Source organism: Ursus arctos, unplaced genomic scaffold (assembly GCF_023065955.2).
Source record: "Ursus arctos isolate Adak ecotype North America unplaced genomic scaffold, UrsArc2.0 scaffold_7, whole genome shotgun sequence".
NCBI lineage: Eukaryota > Metazoa > Chordata > Mammalia > Carnivora > Ursidae > Ursus > Ursus arctos.
The window spans coordinates 55,348,774-55,370,803 of record NW_026623089.1 but is presented as its reverse complement, the minus strand read 5'-3'; the positions used below and the strand labels follow the sequence as shown (position 1 = coordinate 55,370,803).

Sequence of the window (22,030 nt, the reverse complement as noted above, 5' to 3'; positions counted from 1 at the left end):
AAAAAAAATTTTTTTTCAGACTTGATTCTTTTCTTCAAGGTGTACATGTGTATTTCCTAACTTCAGATAAGTTAATTTTAGCATTTTGAGTTCGTTTTGAGTGGTCATTTTTAATTTCTAGGGTATTTCAAATCATTAGCCTAATTGGATCTTGATTTTGTTTTATAGCCAGCTGTTGCACTGCCTACAAGCCTTAGCCTGTCTACTCCTCAGCCTGCAGCACAGATAACTGTATCGTATCCAACACCAAGGTCCAGTCAGCAACAAACTCAGCCTCAGAAACAGCGTGTTTTTACGGGAGTAGTTACAAAACTACATGATACATTTGGATTTGTGGATGAAGATGTATTCTTTCAGCTTAGGTAACTTAATTAGGTGTTGGCAAATGCCTTCTTGTATTTAGCATGAAATATATTGATAAGACCTAATTGTGGCATAGGATTGTAGTTTAGTTATAATTTTTTGTTTTAATTATATAGTTTGTATTATATTTGTATCTGGCCTTTTTTCATGGAGAATATGAGTGAAGATATTTTCTGGTTACTGAATAAAATAGTTATAGTGAATTCTTTATGCATGTTTTATAGGAATGAGTTAATTTTTCCAACTCTTCATGGGCAGGCTTCCAGTGAGAATAGAGATTGAAATAGTCATATGCCTTTTAAAATTTAATCTTCTGTTTGAAGTATCTAAGGATACTATGTACTAAAAAAGCATTTTTAATTGAAAAACTATTGAGTGGGATTGAATGATGAATGACTAACATATTCAGAATAGTATTTTTTTAGTGTGATGATGGTTGCATGAAAGATTTTCCTTGGATATTTTAACCGTATTCCTAGTGAACTGCCTTAGAAGTACTTTATTTGGGAAATTAACTTTAATTATCATAATGAGATTTTTCTAAAAGTGGGTCTCCTGTTTTCCATCTTCATCTCTCTTATCACTTCATAGCCCAAAGGAGATCTTACTCTTGGGTTATAAAAGTTACTACCGTAGAAGGAGGGACGCAATATTGGGAGAATATGAAGTGTAAAGTTATTTCTTCCACTCCAAACACTCTGTTTTTTTAGGAAGCGTGAAACATGATCAGTTCTAAAATAAAATAAGTCTAGGAGGTATATTTACTTTTTAAAAGGGCTTTTTTTAGACTTCCATTTCAGATAGTTTACATTAGATAAAATACTACAAATATAAATTTTTTTTGAGGACTCTCTTAATTGTGTATGTATTTAACTTGTTTTTTTTTTTCTAGTGCTGTCAAAGGGAAAACCCCCCAAGTGGGTGACAGAGTGTTGGTTGAAGCTACATATAATCCCAATATGCCTTTTAAATGGAATGCTCAAAGAATTCAGACGCTACCAAATCAGGTATATAAAATACTGAGTTAGGTGTTAGACAAACTTGGTGATTCAGTCTTCCAGTTTTCAGAGTTTTTTCTTCCTCTTTAAATTTTTTATTTTATTTCTTTATTTTTGTTAAGAATCAGTCCCAAACTCAGCCTTTACTGAAGACTCCTCCTGCTGTACTTCAGCCAATTGCACCACAGACGACATTTGGTGTTCAGGCTCAGCCCCAGCCCCAGTCCCTGCTGCAGGCCCAGATCTCAGCAGCTTCTATTACACCGTTATTGCAGACTCAGCCACAGCCTTTATTACAGCAGCCACAGCAGAAAGGTATTACTTGCAATGTGTCTTTTCTGTTTCAGGCTAACACATAACTTTTACAACTGTGTAGTTGTTAAAATAACGAGAATATGCTTTTAATTATAAAAAAGGCAGGGATTTCTAGAATACATGAAAGGAAGATTAAGTATCTTGTGTAGACCACTTCTACTTCTATAGCTGTTTGGAAGTAATTTTATTTTATTGCTCTTATAGAAAGACATGCTCTTTGTGAACTTAAATATCAGAACTATTAATCCCCAGTCCTTTTATTGGTATCTGTAATGGAAGAAAATGTCATAGAAACATTTTATTTTTTTTTAAGATTTATTTTTAATATTTATATTATGGGGGAGAGGGGCAGACAGGGAGAGAGAGAATCAAGAGCAGACGCCCACTTAGCATGGAGCCCAATGTGGGGCTCGATACCAGGACCCTGAGATCATGACCTGAGCCAAAATCCAGAGTTGCCCACTTAACTGACTGGGCCAACCAGGTGCCCTTAAACATAATACTTTATATATATATGTTTTCTGGTAGTAGTACTTTAAATTATGCATTGAATTATAGTGCATGAAATAAATGAGCTGTATTTTACATTTTCCTTTGCAAATTAATTGAAATTCTGGACACTTTTTATTGAAGCCTTGGCTTAATCAAAGCCTGCTTTTTTTTTTTTTTTTAAGATTTTATTTATTTTGAGAGAGAGTGAGAGAGCAAGCATGAGGGGAGTGGGTGGAGGGAGAGAGAGAAGCAGACTCCCTGCTGAGCAGGGAGCTGGATGTGGGGCTTGAACCCAGGACCCTGGGATCATGACCTGAGCCGAAAGCAAATGCTCAACCAACTGAGCCACCCTGGTGCCCCAACAAAAGCCTACTTAATTCATTTGTTGTTGTTCTTTTGGGTAGGGATTTTTTTTGTTTTTTTTTGTTTTTGTTTTGTTTTGTTTTTAAGATTTATTTAGAGACAGCACAGGAGCAGGGGAAAGAGCAGAGGGGGTGTGGAGGGAAAGGAGAGAAAGAAATTCAAGCAGATTCCGCCAAGCGTGTAGCCCAATGCGGGGCTCCATCCCATGATCATGAGATCATGGCATGAGCGGAAATCAAGAGTCAGACGCTTAACCAGCTGAGCCATGCAGACGCCGCTAATTTTTAAAGTGTGATTTGTGGCATTTTTCTTTTATTACAACACACTTAAAATCACTAAAGAGGGGGCGCCTGGGTGGCACAGCAGTTAGGCGTCTGCCTTCGGCTCAGGGCGTGATCCCGGCGTTCTGGGATCAAGCCCCACATCAGGCTCCTCCGCTGTGAGCCTGCTTCTTCCTCTCCCACTCCCCATGCTTGTGTTCCCTCTCTCGCTGGCTGTCTCTATCTCTGTCAAATAAATAAATAAAATCTTTAAAAAAAAAAATTCACTAAAGAGATTGCATTGTACAGTGTAATGAGTTACTAAATGAACACCTATGTAATGGTTACTTGGGTAAAATTAAAATTTTGCTAGTTTACTCTTTTTTAATAGTTTTATTCTCTAAATATGCATCCTCATGATACTGTTTAGATTTGTCTGTCTTTGAATATTACATAGTGTTTGATTCCATTTCTATAATCTGTTGTGTATGACTTATTTTTTTCCAACATTCTAAAAGTTTCTCATGCTACTTTTTCCATCTGGCTCATTCTTCATTTTCATTATTAGATAATATTACACATATGAATATTGTACATTTTATCTGTTCTCTGATAAACATTAGGATAGTTTCTAGCTTTTGGTTTCAGAAAATACTGCTATAAATGTCCTCATATGTGTGTCCAGGGGCAACATGCCCAGGTTTCTCTAGGACATACATACACCTTCAGGTGTAATTGCAAGGTCTGAGGGTTTGAGTAACTTAATAGGTAATTCCAGGGTGTTTCCAAGCTACTTGGTTCTTCCAGATATCTGACTGGTAGTCCTGTGATTTCTTTTCTGTTTGTTTTTATTTACTTTTCTAAAGATTTTATTTATTCATTTGTTAGAGCACAAGCAGGGGGGGAGCAGCAGGCAGAGGGAGAAGCAGCCTTCCGCTGAGCAAGGAGCCTCTTGTGGGACTTGATCCCAGGACCCTGTGATCATGACTTGTGCCAAAGGCAGATGCCTAATTGACTTAGCCACCCAGGCGCCCCTCGGTTTATTTGTTTTTAAAGATTTTATTTAAGGGTGTCTTGGTGGCTTAGTTGGTTAAGCATCTGCCTTTGCTCAGGTCATGATCCCAGGGTCCTGGGATCAAGCCCCACGTCAGTCTTTCTGCTCAGCAGGGAGCCTGGTTCTCTCTCTCCCTCTGCCTGCCACTCCCCCTGCTGGTGCTCTCTCTTTCTCTCTATCAAATAAATAAAATCTTAAAAAAAAAAAAACTTTAGAAAGAAAATTGCCATTGGCAACTAGGATTCCTTAACATAGGAAATGTTCATAAGTTAGTTGTTTCTTTCCTCCCCACAATTTTTATTATGAAAATGTTCAAGCATACAAAAATGTTGGAAGAACAATAAAGTGATCACTTACATACTTACAGCCTTGTTCTGTCTGCTTACATGTGTACAAATACAGTTTTTTTTAAGATTTTATTTATTGATTAGAGTGAGAACACGAGCAGGTTGAGAGGGGCAGAGGGAGAAGCAGACTCCCCACTGAGCAGGGAGCCCGACTCGGGGCACAGTCCCAGGACCCTGGGATCATGACCTGAGCCAAAGGCAGACACTTAACCACTGAACCACTCAGGCACCCCTGAAGCATGCTCTTTCTAAAGGAAACCATTTTTCTATATAACTACAATCTATTCTCACATGTAAGAGAAAACATTTAAGTATTCTCAGTATATTCCGATCTCCCCATTTGTCTCCCAGATGTCTTTGAAGGTTGTTTTTTGTTTCCTAAACAAAAAGCCAGTCAACTTTTATCCATTGTGTTTGGTTATGTTACTTTAGTTTTTTTTTTCTAGAATAGTTTCCCACTTTTTCGTTTTTTAAAGATTTATTTATTTGAAAGAGAATGTGGCATAGAGCGGGAGGCGGAGGGCAGGAGAGGGAGAAAGAATCCCAAGGCAGACTCTCCACTGGTGCAAAGCCCAAGGCAGATTCCTATTCTTGAACCTTGGGATTATGACTTGAGCTGAAATCAAGAGTTGAACACTCAACTGATTGAGCCACCCAGGTGCCCCAGTTTCCCGCTTTTTCTTTCTTCCTTTATGACATTGGCTTTTTTGAAGAAATTAGGCTAGTTGTCTTGTAGTTTCTTTTGGAATGTTGTATTATGGATTTGCCTTTGTTGGTTGTGATGTTTTTACCTTGTTCCTCTATCTGCCATATAAACTATGAACCTAGTAGTTAAAGGCTTTGGTAAGGGGCGCCTGGGTGGCTTGGTCAGTTAAGCGTCAGACTCCTGATTTAGGTTTCAGGTCATGATCTCAGGGTTGCGCAGTTGAGTCCACACATGAGTCTCCTCTCTGGGTGTGGAGCCTGCTTAAGATTCTCTCTTTCTTCCTCTCCTTCTTCCCCCCCACTCTCCACCCCCTGACTCAGTTGCACTCTCTGTGTTAAAAAATGAAAGGGGCGCCTGGGTGGCACAGCGGTTAGGCGTCTGCCTTCGGCTCAGGGCGTGATCCCGGCGTTATGGGATCGAGCCCCACATCAGGCTCCTCCGCTGTGAGCCTGCTTCTTCCTCTCCCATTCCCCCTGCTTGTGTTCCCTCTCTCGCTGGCTGTCTCTATCTCTGTCAAATAAATTAATAAAATCTTAAAAAAAAAAAATGAAAAAGAAAGGCTTTGGTCAGAACACATTATGGGTGATGTTTTGTAATTTGTATTATGTTTTACTAGGAGGCACATGTCAGATTCTTCCATTAATTGATGCTAAATTTGATTACTAGGTCAGAGTGGAGATCTCTCTGTAATGAGTTCTTTTTCTCTGTGGAACCTTTGGGTGATAGTTTGGCACCCTGTGAATAACTTGTACAGCAATCTTTAGTTTACTCTCTGTGGATTAGGGATTTCAAACTATAGCCCTTCGATTTGGTCCGTGGCCTGGTTTATATGGTGCCTGAGCTATAAATGGCTTTTGCATTTTTAAATGATTACAAAAAATATATACAAATATGCAGGTGGCGTCTGCTGTTTGTTCACCGCAAAGCTTAAAATGTTAGCCAACTTCTGCTAGTTGTATAACTTAACTAGGCACTGCTTTTATTTAAGTTAAAACGTTTTTTTCTCTTTTAAAGCTGGTTTATTGCAGCCTCCTGTTCGTATAGTTTCACAGCCACAACCAGCCCGAAGATTAGATCCACCATCGAGATTTTCAGGAAGGAATGACAGAGGGGATCAAGTGCCTAACAGAAAAGATGACCGCAGGTATTTTTTTTAAAGTATGCTTTTGGTGGTGGTGACGGTGCGCGCTGTGAGGGCATGTAATGCCACCAACCGTACAGTTAAAAATGGCCAGGTGGTGCGTTTGTGTTACACATACTGTACAACAGTTTTTCAGAACTTAGAGAATCTTACATTGTCTATTATATTTATTTTGTTAAAGAACTGTTCAATAATGCCAGAAATATTAGTAATTTTAGAAAAATTTGTTTTAAGTCGTGAAAGGGAGAGAGAACGACGTAGATCCAGAGAAAGGTCTCCTCAGAGAAAACGTTCTCGGGAGAGATCTCCTCGAAGAGAGAGAGAACGATCACCTCGGAGAGTTCGACGTGTTGTTCCACGTTACACAGTTCAGTTTTCAAAATTTTCCTTAGATTGGTAAGTTCTTTTCCCCCATTTTTTGTAGAATAACCAATTTTGTAATTTGTCTAATTTAGTAGAATGTGTTACAGAGATATTTTTCTTACAACTTTTATTCCTGACATTTAATATAGGGCAAAAATGCAATTTGAAGTAGGAGTGTATTTTCACATATTCATAAAATCATTAAAGATAGCAGCTATTGAAAGTTGTGATCAACTTGTGTTTTTTTTGTCTTGTTTTAATTTGTTTCTTAAAGTTACAGTCATTTAAGGTCCAGATTTATTGATAACTTTATTAAGTCCATGTTCATTGTGTATGATGAAGTAGTAACACAGCAGTGGAACTTCTTAGTTTCACCTGCAAAATGGAAATTTTATCAACTAGCAGAATTACTAAGGTTAAATTGAGTTCGTGTATCTAAAGCACTTAATCCAATCTGTGGCAGTTGTAGATATTCCATAATTAATGGTGGTGGTGGGATGTCATGGTCAGGTAATAACTACAAAGTTGTAATTCATAAGAAGGTAAATTGATAAAATGACTGATTTAGTCTAAGGGGAGGGAGGAATTATCTAAAGGCCTGGGGACTGGCAATTGTATATAAGATAAATTAACAAATGGAGAAAACAAATTGACAGTAAAATAAAAATGAATCATTAAAAGCACTGTTTAAAGCTGTTTAGCATAGAAACAACTGTATGCACTTCAGCATCCTGGAAGTATTACTGCATTTCAACAAAAAATGAGAATTAATATTCATAATACTGACCTATCAAAATGTTAATTTCTATATATTCAGTTCTAGGTTGAGTAAAACAGTGTAATTTACTTAAACTACTCAATGCCAAAAAAAATCTCCCCTTGGTAACTTTGCTTAATTGTTACATAGTTCACGTCCCTTTAGTCATGTAGTCAAATGAGCAACTATTCTTAATTTATACTTGTTTTCTTGTTACTCCTGTTTACTTACATATTCTTAAATATCTAGACTGGATGTATGAGAGAAACTTACTAGAACCAAAAACACTTCTCCAGTCCCAAAGATACTAAATAGAGCAGCTCTGCTCTAGACTGTTCAGTCTAGAATGCTACTTTTGGGGAGAATTGTGATGAATAGCATGTAAATTCAATAGCTAGCTATCTCCTTCTAAGTTAGACCTTCACAGTTTCATTTCACCACTTTGAAATAAATTCCCAGAACATCAATTCAACCCATTACAAATAAAAATCATTTTAAAATTACCATACCTTTTCTCATCTATAGTTGTGGAAGTAAAGATTGTTTTATAGTAATGTGATTATAAGGTACTATATGCCAAGAAATAACTCATTTGTACATCTTTTGTTGATTTTAATCCTACAGGGTAAAACACAACTTCAAAAATTCTAGTGATGGAAAACTAAGAAACAATTCACATAATGTTTGCAACACTTCTTTAAAAAAAAAACAACTCAAATACCTATTTTTCACATTTTCCTTATTTTGACAGCAGAATTTTATCCAGATAAAGTATAATTATGTTAGCAACCATACTTGATAAGTTAATCATTACATATTTATTATTTTTAGGCTTCAAATAAAAAGATACCCCTACAAATATATTAGGTCATATTTTATACCTTGTCCTTAGTTGTCTTTAAAAAAGACAGTGAAAAGAAAAGTAATAAAAAAGAGAATGTAGTTATCTTTTCATCTTACTGATTGTTGTTGTCCACTTTTTGTTATGCTTTTAATAGAAATCCTTTGTTCTTTTACCAGATTGATTTACCTTTGAGTTCTTTTCCTTTAAAAGTTCTGCTTCTTTAGGAAAAAGGAAAGCATCCTTTAAAAAAAATCAGTATGCCAGATTTAAAAGGCAAGAAACTTATCCTCTTTACGTAATAAACAATCAGGTATGGATCATAACCATTGAGAGAGAGAGGTATGGAGGTGTTAGATAATCAAAAAACATTTAGATTTAGCTTTCCTGTGGATTTTTGTGCTTAATTTTGAATGTAAATATGTTTGGTACAGGATCTTACTATAAAATAAAGGTTTATTTTTTTTGCATTGTATGAACCTGATTGAGGAGTACTCATCATTTGGTACCATTCTTGTCCCTTCTTTGTATCCACTCTATACAAATTATAACTTTCTAAAAAATGCATAGTTTCAGCTGAGGTAGAATTGCCTTTTGTTTATAACTTCTCTGGAGCTGGCGTTGAAGTTATTTTAGAGGGTCTCTAATGTATTTGAAGCTACACACAAAAAGCAAAGAAATGAAGGTAATACTTAGGTACCAGTTATTTATTTAAAGCTGTAAGTAGACAGATTTGAAAGTGTGGTTTCGTAGGGCTCTTTGCAAATCTGTAGCTCATTAATAATTGCCTCTGACCATTCTCAGCTGGCTTTTAACCATGTCAGGTTATATATTTAGATATGGAATGGAGTGAATGTTTATATAATTTTTGATGTTAAGGCTATTTATTCACTTACTTATGTCTGTTTTTCAGTCCTAGTTGTGACATGATGGAACTAAGGCGCCGTTATCAGAATTTATATATACCTAGTGACTTTTTTGATGCTCAGTTTACATGGGTGGATGCTTTCCCTTTGTCAAGACCATTTCAGCTGGGAAATTACTGCAATTTCTATGTAATGCACAGAGAAGTAGAGTCCTTAGAAAAAAATATGGCTATTCTTGATCCACCAGATGCTGACCATTTATACAGTGCAAAGGTTTGTATTCTGTGATATATAGCTAAAATTTCTGAGCAGTTATTCATATTAAGAGCGTGTATGTGGATTGAATCTTCTGAAAATGGTTAAGTTAAAGACATGAATAGCTATTTTTTTTCTTGTCTGCCTGATTCAGTTTTGGTTATTGAAGTAATTTAATTTAACCTCTTTGTCTTACTTCTGAAGCTATAAAACTTATGGTTATTGTTTTAATGTTTTGAAACGCAAATGTGAAGATGAAGTTGATTTTATTGAGCTTTTTGGAATGTTCTGTGACTTCTGGTAGCCTCAGATGAAATGTAATGTTGGTGAATACCCTATATGTTAGTCTTCAGGGCAACATTCAGTATATTGCTTATGGTTGGATAGTTTTTGGCTATTATAGAACATTGATCAAAAAGCATTTCTTGACAAGTTAAAACTGTGAAATATCTAATACCATTTCTGCTGTAGCGTTTTACTTTCCATTTTTATAAAAAAATTTGGATATCTAATATGTAAGGATAATTAGTAGTGCTTCTCATTTTTTTACATTACTTTAGACTTTTGACAGGATTGAATTATTTGACTATAATAGGTAATGCTGATGGCTAGTCCTAGTATGGAAGATTTGTATCATAAGTCCTGTGCTCTTGCTGAAGACCCACAAGAACTTCGAGATGGATTTCAACATCCTGCTAGACTTGTTAAGGTAAAATGAAACCTTTATTTTAACTTCAGGTGTATATTTGCTTTGCTTAGCTCTCTGTGTGTGTTGTGTGTGTGTGTGTGTACACATATATGTGTATATACATACATGCATATAGTTACAAACATATATAATTAAAAATACACTTAACATACTGATTAACAACTAATTTTTGTATTGTTGAGGCACTCAAAATTTAATGCTGTAGATTTTTTTTCATTGCAGATTATGGCTATATCTTATTTGTATGTCACTAGTTCAGCTGTCATTTTGGTGTTTTATATTAGCATAGTAAAATTTTAGTGGTAATGGATTTAGTATGTCTTTGGATTCTCTTAAAGTGTGAATTATAGCTTGTTTCTTTAAAGAATTCTTTATCGAAGAAATATTTTAGAAGGATGAGTTATGATGTATAAATCCTATTCCATTGCTGAAATGCAGTGTGGAACACGATGAACTGAACTCTTCCTTGACTGACAGATACCAGAGGTAGTAAAAATGGTATTGGAAAGGTTTGTACCTTTCCTTTTCAAGTATTTTATTTGTAATTTGACAAGTTGCATAATACATGTAAATGATTCTTTGTTTTGAATTAGTTTTTAGTGGGCATGAAAGGCAAGGATGAAGCCATGGCCATTGGAGGTCACTGGTCTCCTTCGTTGGATGGACCAGACCCAGAAAAAGACCCCTCTGTGTTGATTAAGACTGCTATTCGTTGTTGTAAGGCTCTGACAGGCATTGATCTAAGTGTATGCACACAATGGTAAGTACCAATTCATTTCTTGATTAGAAATGTTTTTTCATAGTTTATATAGATGTTCTTATGTGTCAGCCCCATCCCCCCTTATTTTAGCAACCTTGATCATGCAGGTAATCTCAAAGGAAAATCCCCATTTGTAGCAAAAGTTTATTTGGTGCCAAGAATGTTGGGGGAGGGGGAAGGATTTAAGAACTAATCAAAATAAACTGAGAATTATTTAAATGTTTTGTTATGCTTTACTTCGGAAGTTGGATGTATGTTGAAAATATTTTTCATTTCATGCATAGCTGGAGAAGATCGTCAAGAGAGAACTTCATTTCATTATAATTCTTTTGTTATAAAATGATGTAGTTGCTGATTATTTTTGTTCAGCCATATTTTCTCTTGAGGCTTATTTGTCCTTTGTATTTTAGTGTATTTCTTGTGACTTAATTGAGAATATTCTCTTTTTAGCACATGAATTCTGAACAGCTATCCAGCTTCTTCAGGTATTCTCTAAAATATGGGTAGCTCTATAATCAATCTTGAAAATGCCTTGGGGAACATATTCTTTTAACCATAAAATATTGTACAAATGTACCAAAAGAGGAACTATGGCTTCTATAATTTTTTTTTCTTTAGACCAACCTCAAGTTCTTGCAGCAAAATTTCTTTACTTGATGTGCTACAAGTGAACTAGGGTCTTTAAAATGTATTTTAGAATTTTTTTTCCAACATGCTTCTTCCCTTGCAACAGGTACCGTTTTGCAGAGATTCGCTACCATCGCCCTGAGGAGACCCACAAGGGGCGTACAGTTCCAGCTCATGTGGAGACAGTGGTTTTATTTTTCCCGGATGTTTGGCATTGCCTTCCCACCCGCTCAGAGTGGGAAACCCTCTCCCGAGGATACAAGCAGCAGCTGGTCGAGAAGCTTCAGGGTGAACGCAAGGAGGCTGATGGAGAACAGGCACTGAACGCTAATCCCTTTTTCTATTTCCGCTTCTCACAGGCACAGGAACACAGGCACAAATGCACACCACACACTACATAACAAACACACATGGAGGAACATAACTGGTAACAGCGACTGGTAATCCAGCTTTCAGCAGTATAGTTGTATTTTCTTTTCTTTTAAAAAAAATCTGTCTAGTATGCTAACTTTAAGAGTGCTGAGACCTCAAAGGAAAATAAGTTGTGCTTAAATTGCACAGAATTTTGTTTTTATCATAGGTCTAGTTGCTGGAATCTGGGACCAGTTGTTGAGCAAGATTCAGTATTAAGCCATTTTAAACATTTTGCCATTTTCTAAAATTTAAAAAATTTTCTCTTTCACGGTCATCAGTTCTAGTCATGGATATTTGAAATTGGACAACCACAAGTCTGAGAGATTTGACATTTCAGGCTATGTGGCATCGTCTTTGGTACATTTGAAAGGTCTGACTAAATCAGTCTTTGGGTGGCTTGAAAATTGGGGCAAGATCACACACTGTGTGGTTAGTGGAGACCGGCAGTGTTTGTGCATCCCTGATATCCTTTGTGTTGTAATTTATCACCCTTTTGTGTTTCACAGATCTGGCTTTGATTGGCTGATGAGTGTCTTTGTGATCAGTTAAAAGTGGTAGAGTGTATGTACGTGGACTTGCCTAAATAATAACTTTAGGAGAAGACAATCTGAAACATTTGTGACCTTGCACAGATCAGCAACAGACTTTTAAAAATAAATTACCTTTATTTTAAGGTTTCAGAATAGTAATTATGTTCTTAACTTTGTATATCAGGATGAAGAAGAGAAAGATGATGGTGAAGCTAAAGAAATTTCTACTCCCACCCATTGGTCTAAACTTGATCCAAAGACAATGAAGGTAACATTGAAATTGGTGGTATTTAATTGAAACCTGACAAGAATAGAGGATGAGATCAGTGTTTTATCATAAAAATTATTAAAAATAAAGTCCACTGATTTTATATAAATATTCTGTATTACATTTGTGTGTGTACAATGATTAAATAAAGGTTGACTTCATAAATCAGTGCAGCCAGTATCTGTCAAATGTAATACACAAGTGCCTGTAGTGTGAGTAACATCTTTTTTTAATTGGGGAACTGACCAAGAAAGGCAGAATTTCTGCACTTAAGTAATTTTAAATTCAAGAAAAAAGGGAAGAAACAGGAGAAAGATTATTAAGATTATTTTTAAAAAGTAGATTGATACACATCTGAACTGGGAAGGAAATAGTAATTTAAAAGCCTCTTTTGAAAAACATTGGTTAAGCTGTACTAGTTTTTCTTTGTTCCCCAATGTCTTTGGACCTGTTATCATTCTACACTTCGTTTCTGGGCTTATAATGTGAATGTAAATCCATAGAATTCTACATATGTACATTCTACATAGATCAGAAGATCACGAGCTTTTGCAGCCCGTTATTTTTAACACGTTATTTTTAACAAAAGCTGACCTTTTGGTTAACTTCTGGTATCAGCAAAAAACCAGTTTTCTTCCTTTTTATGAAATTGTAGTTTTTAACCCACATTTTTAAAATTTTAGTAAGTAGAGAATGTATATCATAAGAAGATTAAGCCTGCATCCCAGGACTTTTTATCAAACTGATGGCTTTGCCATTAACTTTCTTATTTTATGTATTTCTTTTGGTTATAAATATAATGTATGCTTATTTTAAAAACTGGTACATACATAAGAAGTAGAAGATAAAAGTTACTCAAGCCTATAACTCAAACACAACCCCTGTTAAAATTTTGATATATTTTTTCCATTTTTTCTGTGTACAAGCTTTGTGATTGGTTCGTTGGTTCTGATCACATATAAAACAGTTGCAGTCTCATCCTTTTCAATAAATCTTGTTGTTTCCCATGCAATTATTTTTAAATGTTCTTGTATTTCTCCCATCTGGTTGATGTGGTATTACTATCTTTTATTGGATATTTAGATTCTTCACATTTTTGAAGAAGGGACTGTTAGAAGAAATATGTCAAGGTTTTGTTTTGTTTTTTCCCTGTGTTTAGAGTATTTCTTTAGGGTAAATTACCATAAATTAGAATTTCTGTGTCAAAGAGCAGTAACTTTTTTAAGCATCTTAAAACATGTTACAGATTATTTTCCAAAAATATTCTATCAGTTTGCATTTTCACAAACATGTTCTGAGCTCTACAAGTGTATTTTTCACCAACATTTTGAAAAACCAGACAAAAGATAATTGCAGAGTTTATTCCCTATTTCAATATCTCATTTCCTTTTTCTGTGTTTTTATGCTCTGTGTATTTAGGTAAATGATCTCCGAAAAGAATTAGAAAGTCGAGCTCTTAGTTCTAAAGGATTAAAATCCCAGTTAATAGCCCGATTGACGAAACAGCTTAAAGTAGAAGAGCAAAAAGAAGAACAAAAGGAATTAGAGAAATCAGAAAAAGAAGAGGAAGAGGAGGATGATAGGAAATCTGAAGATGATAAAGAGGTATATACCATTAAATATAATATTGGTTTATAGGGGGTTCTTGAAATAATGTGTGTGTATACTTTTATTAAGATAAAACTACAGGGGTCCCTTCCCCCTGCTCGCTCACTGTCTCTCTGAAATCTTAAAAAAAAAAAAAAAAAAAAAAGATACAACTATGTAAGTCTAAGATTTGACCTTTTTAGTGAACAGTTTTGCAAGTTTGACAAATGCATATAGTTGTGTAAGCACCACCACAATTAAGATATAAAACAGGTCTGTCACCCCCTAAAAATCCTCTGTATCCCTCTGTAAGCATTTTCCTCTATCCATGTGTACCTTCTGCCTTCCAGACCAGCCTCTGGGAGCCACGGACCTGTTTCTTCCATTGTACTTAATAATTATTTACTTACTTCCTCAGTTGTCTGTCGCATACCCTCTTCTGTCTGGGTAACCCTCTTTACTCTACATTGGTCTGATATCCTACCCTGTATTCTGTCTTTATATGGATGCCCTCCCTTGCTCTATTTGGGTTTTAAAACCTGGTAACTGGGCAGCTCATCTGCTCTGAGCCTTTGTAGCTCTTCCTCTTTGTCAGCCTCCATCCCTGTGTAGACACCTGCTTTGCTTGGAGGAGTTGCTTTAGAATTGAATCATTACTGACAAAGAGTAGATAGAGAAGGCAAAGAAGAGCTGGTTTTCACTTTTTGATGTTAGCAGCCATTGGAGTTGAAAAGTGGTGATAATTTTTACCATTTTGTTTTCACATATTTTCCTCATCTGCTATTCGGTTACCGAGTGGCGTAGTTTTACCTATTCATAAATTCATGTAGAAGAAGGCAGAATCAATGCTTGATTGTTTTTTTTTTTTTTTTAAATATAGAGTGCTTCTTAAATATGAGTCATCCTTGTGCAAGGCCCATGTTAATCTTCATATTGTTTTAATTATATGTGCTACTGAAACAAGCACTGTTTTCCTGTATTTTATCCAGTTTTCAAGATACTGAATTGGTTCACTATCATCTTCTGATGGTTACCTGTTTCTTTTTAAACATCGTTGTGGCGGTGCCTGGTTGGCTCATTTGGTTGCCCCTCCCCCTGCGTGTGCTCTCTCTCAAATAAATAAAATCTTTTAAAAAAATAAGCATCATTATGAATTCATACGTTTATTTTTAAGATTTTTTACTAGAGACAGAGCACAAGCGGGGGGAGGGGCAGTAGGAGAGGGAGAAACATACTCCCCACTGAGCAGGGAGCCTGATGCAGGTCTTGATCCCAGGACCCTGGGATCATGACCTGAGCTAAAGGCAGATGCTCAGCCAACTGAGCCACCCAGGCTCCCTGGTTTATAGATTTAAACACATTTTATGAGTTTCAGTTCTTTGCAATTCTTATCCTTATTGAGGCTCAAATTATCTTTTTTTGGCCAGTGGGTAGGAATATATATACAGATAACACAACAGTAATGTAGAACTAATAGTGTACCACTAATGTTATTGCTGAAATTTATTTAAAATTATTTTTGCATTTCCTATTATTATTTTCTCCCCATTGTTGTTATGTTGTACTGTAAGTGTATCATCCTAACAGGTAGCATTACATATTGTACTCTCTTAATTCTCATTTAGTCTTGGTTCTACAATTACGTATCTGATGCTCACCACTAGTCCTTTTGTCATTGTCTCTAAAGCTCATCTCTAGGAGATTCCTCAGAGCTCAATGTAGCAATATTTAAGCTCTTGTATGTTGGTAACAGTTTGACTATACTTAAAAGTCAGTTTTACTCAATAAAAGTCTTTGATTCACATTTATATTCCTTTGAATATCTTAAATACATGTTACTCTTTTTCCTTTTTATTTTTTTTAAGATTTTATTTATTTATTTTAGAGCAAAATGAGTGGTGGGGGGAGCTGGGGAGAGGGAAGGGAAAGAACCTCAAGTACACTGTGTTGAGCGTGGAGCACGGTGTGGGGCTCAGTCTCACAGCCCTGATGATCATGACCTGAGCCGAAACCAACAGACAGACGCTTAACTGGGTGAGCTACCCAGGCACCCCTACGTTACTCTGTTTTTAATGCATAGTTTTGCTGTCAAAAAGTAATAATAAGGCAATTTACTTTCTGATACAATCACTTGCTGTTTTGCCTAGACACACAAATTTCTCATTTTTATCAGAATGGTATTTTGATATTGGTCATTCTGCGTTACTATCTTCAAATGCATGGTGTGCTCTTCTAGTATGGCATTTCGTCTTTTCTTTCCAAGCAAAGTTTCTCTAACAAATTTTGTTGTGGTAAAATACACATAGATAAAATAACCATTATACTATTTTTAGTGTACAATTCAGTGGCATTAAGTACGTTCACAGTGTTGTGAAACCATGCCTACTTTATACATCCAGAACTTTATCATTATTCCAAAGGGTAACTCTGCTTAGTAAACAGTAAGTCCCCATACTCATCTTCTGGTATACCCTGATAACCTCTGTTCTGCTTTCTGTCTCTGAATTTGCCATTACTAGATACCCCATGAAGTGAAATCATACAGTATTTGCCCTTTTGTGTCTGGCTTCTCTCACTTAGCATAATGTTTTCAAAGTTCATTCATGTCGTTGCATGGATCAGAACTTCATTTCTTTTTAAGATGGACTAATATTCCATTGCATGTATATACTGCATTTTGTTTATCCATTCATCTGTTGATGGGCACTCGAGTTGTTTTCACCTTTCGGGTATTGTGAATAAAACTGCTATCTGTAAGCATGTTTTCAGGGCGCCTGCGTGGCTCCCTGTAATTGTTCTTGTAGTCTATCACCTCATTTTGTTTTAAAATTCTTATTTATATTGTCCTGGGGCACCTGGGTGGCTCAATCGGTTAAGTGTCTGTCTTCAGCTCAGGTCATGATCCTGGAGACCTGGAATCGAGCCCCATATCAGGTTCCCTGCTCAGCAGAGAGCCTGCTTCTTCCTCTGTCCTCCACCCCACTCGTGCTCTCCCTCTCTCTCAAATAAATAAATAAAATCTTTAAAAAAAATAAATAAATCTTATTTATATTGTTTCATATCTTTTACGATTTTTTCTTAATCTCTTTTAGTACACTTCAAATTGTTAAGATTTTTATCTGTCTCTGCCTTTTTTTCTGGCCCACTTTCATTGTCTGTTGGGATGTGATTCTCCTTGTTCTCTTTTTTTAAAATAGTAGCTTTCTATAGGACTTGACCTGAATACTTTCTGTTGCTCATTTTTATGTGAATTTAGTTTGCCTAACATTCTATTAGAGGAGGTTGCTTAAGGGGCGCCTGGCTGGCTCAGTCAGATTAGTGACCGACTCTTGGTTTCAGCTGAGGTTGTGTGATCTCAGGGTCATGAGATTGAGCCCCATGTCGGGCCCATGCTCAGTGGGGAGCCTGTGAGCATGCTCTCTTTCTCTCCCAAATAAATAAATAAATCTTTAAAAAATAAATAAAAAAGAAGAGGTTGCTTGAGATAGCTTTTTCCTAACTTCATAGAGATCATATCTTTTCTTACTCTGTTTAAAACTATGGTGGTTTGTAGGTGCCTGGGTGGCTCAGTCGGTCAAGCGTCTGCCTTCGGCTCAGGTCACGATCTCAGGGTTCTGGGATCAAATATCGCATAGGGCTCCCTGCTCAGTGGGGAGTCTGCTTCTCCCTCTGCCCTCCCCCCACTCATTCCCTCTCTCACACACACAAAAATAAATAAATAAGATCTTCAGGGGGAAAAAACCCCAAACCTATGGTAGTTTGCTTTCTAAGATTTCAATCCCTGTTGCCCTTCTATCACTGTTTATTGGGACTTTTTCCTCCCATGTCTGTGTTGTTGCTTTCCTGATCACTGTTGATTCTGCTTTCAAAAATTTCTCCTCAGTGTGAGACCCTGTGCTGGAAAGATGCCCTGGTAAATCAACTTTGCAAGTTCATAGGACTAGAATATTCTAGGCCCTTTCAGATCTTAACACGGGCTCCTTGTAATATTGTTGGGAGTGAAATGTTACCTAGTTTCAGCTGCTGTTATGAAATTGACCTCACTTTCCAGTGAATGCCTTTTGACTCTTGTTGTTTTCCTGTTCTTAGATCCATCAGACAACCCCATTATTTCCTTCTACTTTCCCTCCACAGATGCCAGTAACATATAGGTCTTTTGGCTCTTGTGGCTTTTCCCAGTCATTTGTGTATTGGGGTTTGTGGGAATACCTTCACCTTGTTTTTTTCTGAATGTACATGAATATTGGATGTTGGTTTTGATATCTAGATTATTCTGTTTTAATGTGGGGATTCAGGAAGATCCAGAAACTATGCTCTTCTCACTATTTTCCAGAATCCCTCGTTTATATAATGTTAACATGGGTTTTTTGTTTTGTTTTTTTTCTCTTTAGAAGTCAGTTTATTGTGCTGGGAAGTCCAAAAGAGAAAAGTAGGAGCTATAGAAGCTATCTTCTTTACTAAATTTGAACTTTCTTCCCAGCCCTTATGATTGGCATAATCACCATAAGGAATCATGGGAATTTTGCCCTTTTTCTTTACATGGTGTGCATTTGATACATACATACATATTGTGAATGGAGGTTTAACCATTACTTAAAATTTCAAATATGTAGGAAGAAGAAAGAAAACGTCAAGAGGAAATGGAACGCCAGCGTCGGGAAAGAAGATACATTTTGCCTGATGAACCAGCCATCATTGTACATCCAAACTGGGCTGCAAAAAGTGGAAAGTTTGACTGTAGCATTATGTCTTTGAGTGTACTTTTGGACTACAGATTAGAGGATAATAAAGAACATTCATTTGAGGTAATATTTTAAGTTTGAATTGGGATCTAAATAAGGTATACACATTTTGATTGGTTAATATATTTCTTAAAAGTCTTGGATGGCCTTTTTCATGGATTCTGGTTTTTTTGTTGTTGTTTCTTCCTTGCAGTTTATTTGCGGGGGGGGGGGGGGCACCAGCTGATTTTTCCTAGAAGATTCACTTTTCGTGATTGCATTCCTGTAGTATCATTTAAATGTTCCTGTGGCCTCTGCATTTCCTGTAAATTGATAGTTGGATCTAAAGTCTTAATCAGGGGCGCCTGGGTGCTCAGTCGTTAAGCGTCTGCCTTCGGCTCAGGGCGTGATCCCGGCATTATGGGATCGAGCCCCACATCAGGCTCCTCTGCTGGAAGCCTGCTTCTTCCTCTCCCACTCCCCCTGCTTGTGTTCCCTCTCTCGCTGGCTGTCTCTATCTCTGTCAAATAAATAAAAACTCTTAAAAAAAAAAAAAAAACTTCTTAATCAGGTTCTGACTTAATTATTATTTAAAAAAAAAACTTCATTAGTAGCGATATGTTCTTTTATCAGAATATCAGGAGACACATGATGCATAATGTCTAATTGCCTCTTTTGGGAATGAGGTAATGCTATATTATTTACTCTAGAATTAAAATACCATTCAGTGGGATTTAAAATTATACTTGTGATTGATTGAAGTATAAGATAAAATAATTGATGTTTATTTTTCAACATGAATCTATTTGTTTCTTACCATTATTATAGAGCAGATTTACAACATATAGTTTATTTTTCAAAATAATTGAAGATTTTTATCCCTAAAGAAGTGATTGCTTCATTCATTAAACAATGTAAAATATTTCAAAATATTAATTTCATAATAACCTGTGAAAAATTATAATTGTGTTCAATTATTGTATCTTACCCAACACATTTTACACGTTTTTGTTTTTATGTTTCATTTTATAAATTATATTGGAAAAGTCCATCAGACTTCTTGACCCAAGAGATTATTGTCCACAAGATGAAAATGAAATACTTAGAGACATTTACAAACAAATATAGAGGATTACTGAGGCAATTATAAAACACGACATGCCTGCGTATTGGTCCTGATAAAAAAACAGGTTACAAATATTAAAATGTTAATAATTTTTAGTACATTAATAATTCCAATAAGCCTGTGTTTTTAAATATTATATACTACATGATTTTATTTTTATTACTAGTTGCTTAATATAACTCTTAATAGTGCCTACCATCTAGTAGTAATTTGAATAAATAAATGAAAAAATTAGTCTTTGGTATTACTTACTGCTTATGCAGTATATACCATTTATCTGACTGATGCTGTAGGAGGATCTCAAACTAGTGCTACTCCAGTGGAAACAAAGCAGTTTGTGAAACAGCCATTTGCTAGCAGAATGATCCTTTACCTTTACCTTTTTCATCCCCACTTAACATATCTCCTTTTAATCTATTTAGAATGTAAATGTCATTTTGGTACATGAATTTTTTTTTAAGATTTATTCATTTTAGGGAGAGAGAGAGCATGAGCGGGAGGGGCAGAGAGAAGGAGAGAATCTAAAGCAGACTCTGGGGGCGCCTGGGTGGCACAGCGGTTAAGTGTCTGCCTTCGGCTCAGGGCGTGATCCCAGCGTTCCGGGATCGAGCCCCACATCAGGCTCCTCCACTATGAGCCTGCTTCTTACTCTCCCACTCCCCCTGCATGTGTTCCCTCTCTCGCTGGCTGTCTCTATCTCTGTCAAATAAATAAATAAAATCTTTAAAGAAAGGAAGGAAGGAAGGGAGGGAGGGAGGGAGGGAGGGAAGGAAGGAAAGGAAGGAAGGAAGGAAGGAAGGGAAGAAGAAAGAAAGAAAGAAAAAGAAAGAAAAGAAAGAAAAGAAAGAAAAGAAAAGAAAGAAAGCGGACTCTGCGCTCGGAGTCCAGTGCAGAGCTTGATCTCATGACCCTGAATGACCTGAGCTGAAACCAAGAGTCAGACACTTAACTGACTTTGCCACCCAGGCATCCCTTGGTACATAAATTTTTTAAAAATAACCATTTACCATAAAATTATAAATCTTTGGCTGGTTTCATATTAATGCTAGATTTATCTCTTTCAATGCTTGTGCATGAAAAGATACATAAAAATTAATTCTGCTCTTCTAGGTTGTGCCTGACTGCCTCATTCAGAAGAGTGTGAAACTTGTGATCTCGGGCTTGTTGGTGTGGAAATTACTTAAATAAATAAACTTAAAAAAAATAATTCTGGGGATGCCTGGGTGGCTCAGTTGGTTAAGTGTCTGCCTTCGGCTCAGGTCATGATCCCAGAGTCCTGAGATCAAGTCCCAAATCAGGCTCCCAGCTCAGAGGGGAGTCTGCTTCTCCCTCTGCCTGCTGCTCCCCTTGCTTGTGCTCTCTTTCTCTCTGGCAAATAAATAAATAAATCTTTTAAAAAAATTAATTCTCCTACTTACTATTCTGGGCTTCTTCGAATTTAACACATTTAAATTATTGCTTGACCCTGAGATCATGACCTGAGCTGAAATCAAGAGTGAGACGCTTAACCGGCTTAGCCACCCAGGCCCCCCAAGATTTGTTTTTAAGTAATCTCTACACCTGATGTGGGGCTCAGACTCACAACCCTGCGATCAAGAGTCACATGCTCTAGTGAGTGAGCCAGCCAGGCACCCCATACTTAGAAATATTTATCTATAAAATTTAGTGTATAATTTTAGGTTTAGGAGTATGTCTTATCCATGGGTATTTGCATAGTAGTAATGCATGCTCCCTACTCACAATTCTGAGTTGGTGTCCCGTGCCTGAAATGCTTTCCTTGGTATCTATATGATCCATTCCCTTGTCACCTTCAGGTCACTTCTGATGTCATCCAATCAGAGAGGTCCTCTCTGACCACCCTATACTTTCTTTTGTTTAGCTTGCTTTTTTTCCTGAAAATTTGATGTTGTTCTGGTTATCTTTTACTTTTCCCCATTAGATTATTAGCACATTGGAGTCAGGATTTTTATCTGCTTCCTTCACTGCTGTATCCCCAATGCCTAGAACAGTCTATGGTACATAGTAGGTATTTCAGAAAAACTAGTTGAGTAAGTAAATTAAATACATTTATCATGAAGATTAATTGCTGTATAAAATAGAAATCCTTTTTTCAAACTACTCATTTTCAAATTTCAAATTTTCATTTCAAAATTTGTCAAACTTTTTT

The 22,030-nt window shown here is 36.3% G+C and overlaps 1 protein-coding gene, 1 non-coding gene and 1 pseudogene across 4 annotated transcripts in view; 2 read left to right on the top strand and 1 right to left on the bottom strand.

Moving 5' to 3' along the window:
• Positions 1–22,030, top strand: part of LOC113259115 (cell division cycle and apoptosis regulator protein 1) — a 199,201-nt gene that overhangs the window by 164,828 nt on the left and 12,343 nt on the right. For all 3 annotated transcript variants that reach the window (XM_044386130.3, XM_026504344.4, XM_026504343.4), the window contains 12 exons: positions 169–362; positions 1,256–1,370; positions 1,484–1,676; positions 5,913–6,042; positions 6,274–6,435; positions 8,914–9,139; positions 9,717–9,830; positions 10,424–10,590; positions 11,324–11,534; positions 12,346–12,429; positions 13,849–14,034; positions 18,630–18,821. In XM_044386130.3, the coding sequence (XP_044242065.2) occupies positions 169–362; positions 1,256–1,370; positions 1,484–1,676; positions 5,913–6,042; positions 6,274–6,435; positions 8,914–9,139; positions 9,717–9,830; positions 10,424–10,590; positions 11,324–11,534; positions 12,346–12,429; positions 13,849–14,034; positions 18,630–18,821 (1,974 nt within the window). The remainder of the gene's footprint in view (positions 1–168; positions 363–1,255; positions 1,371–1,483; positions 1,677–5,912; positions 6,043–6,273; positions 6,436–8,913; positions 9,140–9,716; positions 9,831–10,423; positions 10,591–11,323; positions 11,535–12,345; positions 12,430–13,848; positions 14,035–18,629; positions 18,822–22,030) is intronic.
• Positions 10,228–10,292, top strand: LOC113259322 (small nucleolar RNA SNORD98). Its single transcript, XR_003317563.1, has one exon. It is a non-coding gene; the product is annotated as a small nucleolar RNA SNORD98 (small nucleolar RNA).
• On the bottom strand, positions 14,887–14,983 carry LOC113259313 (U6 spliceosomal RNA; annotated as a pseudogene).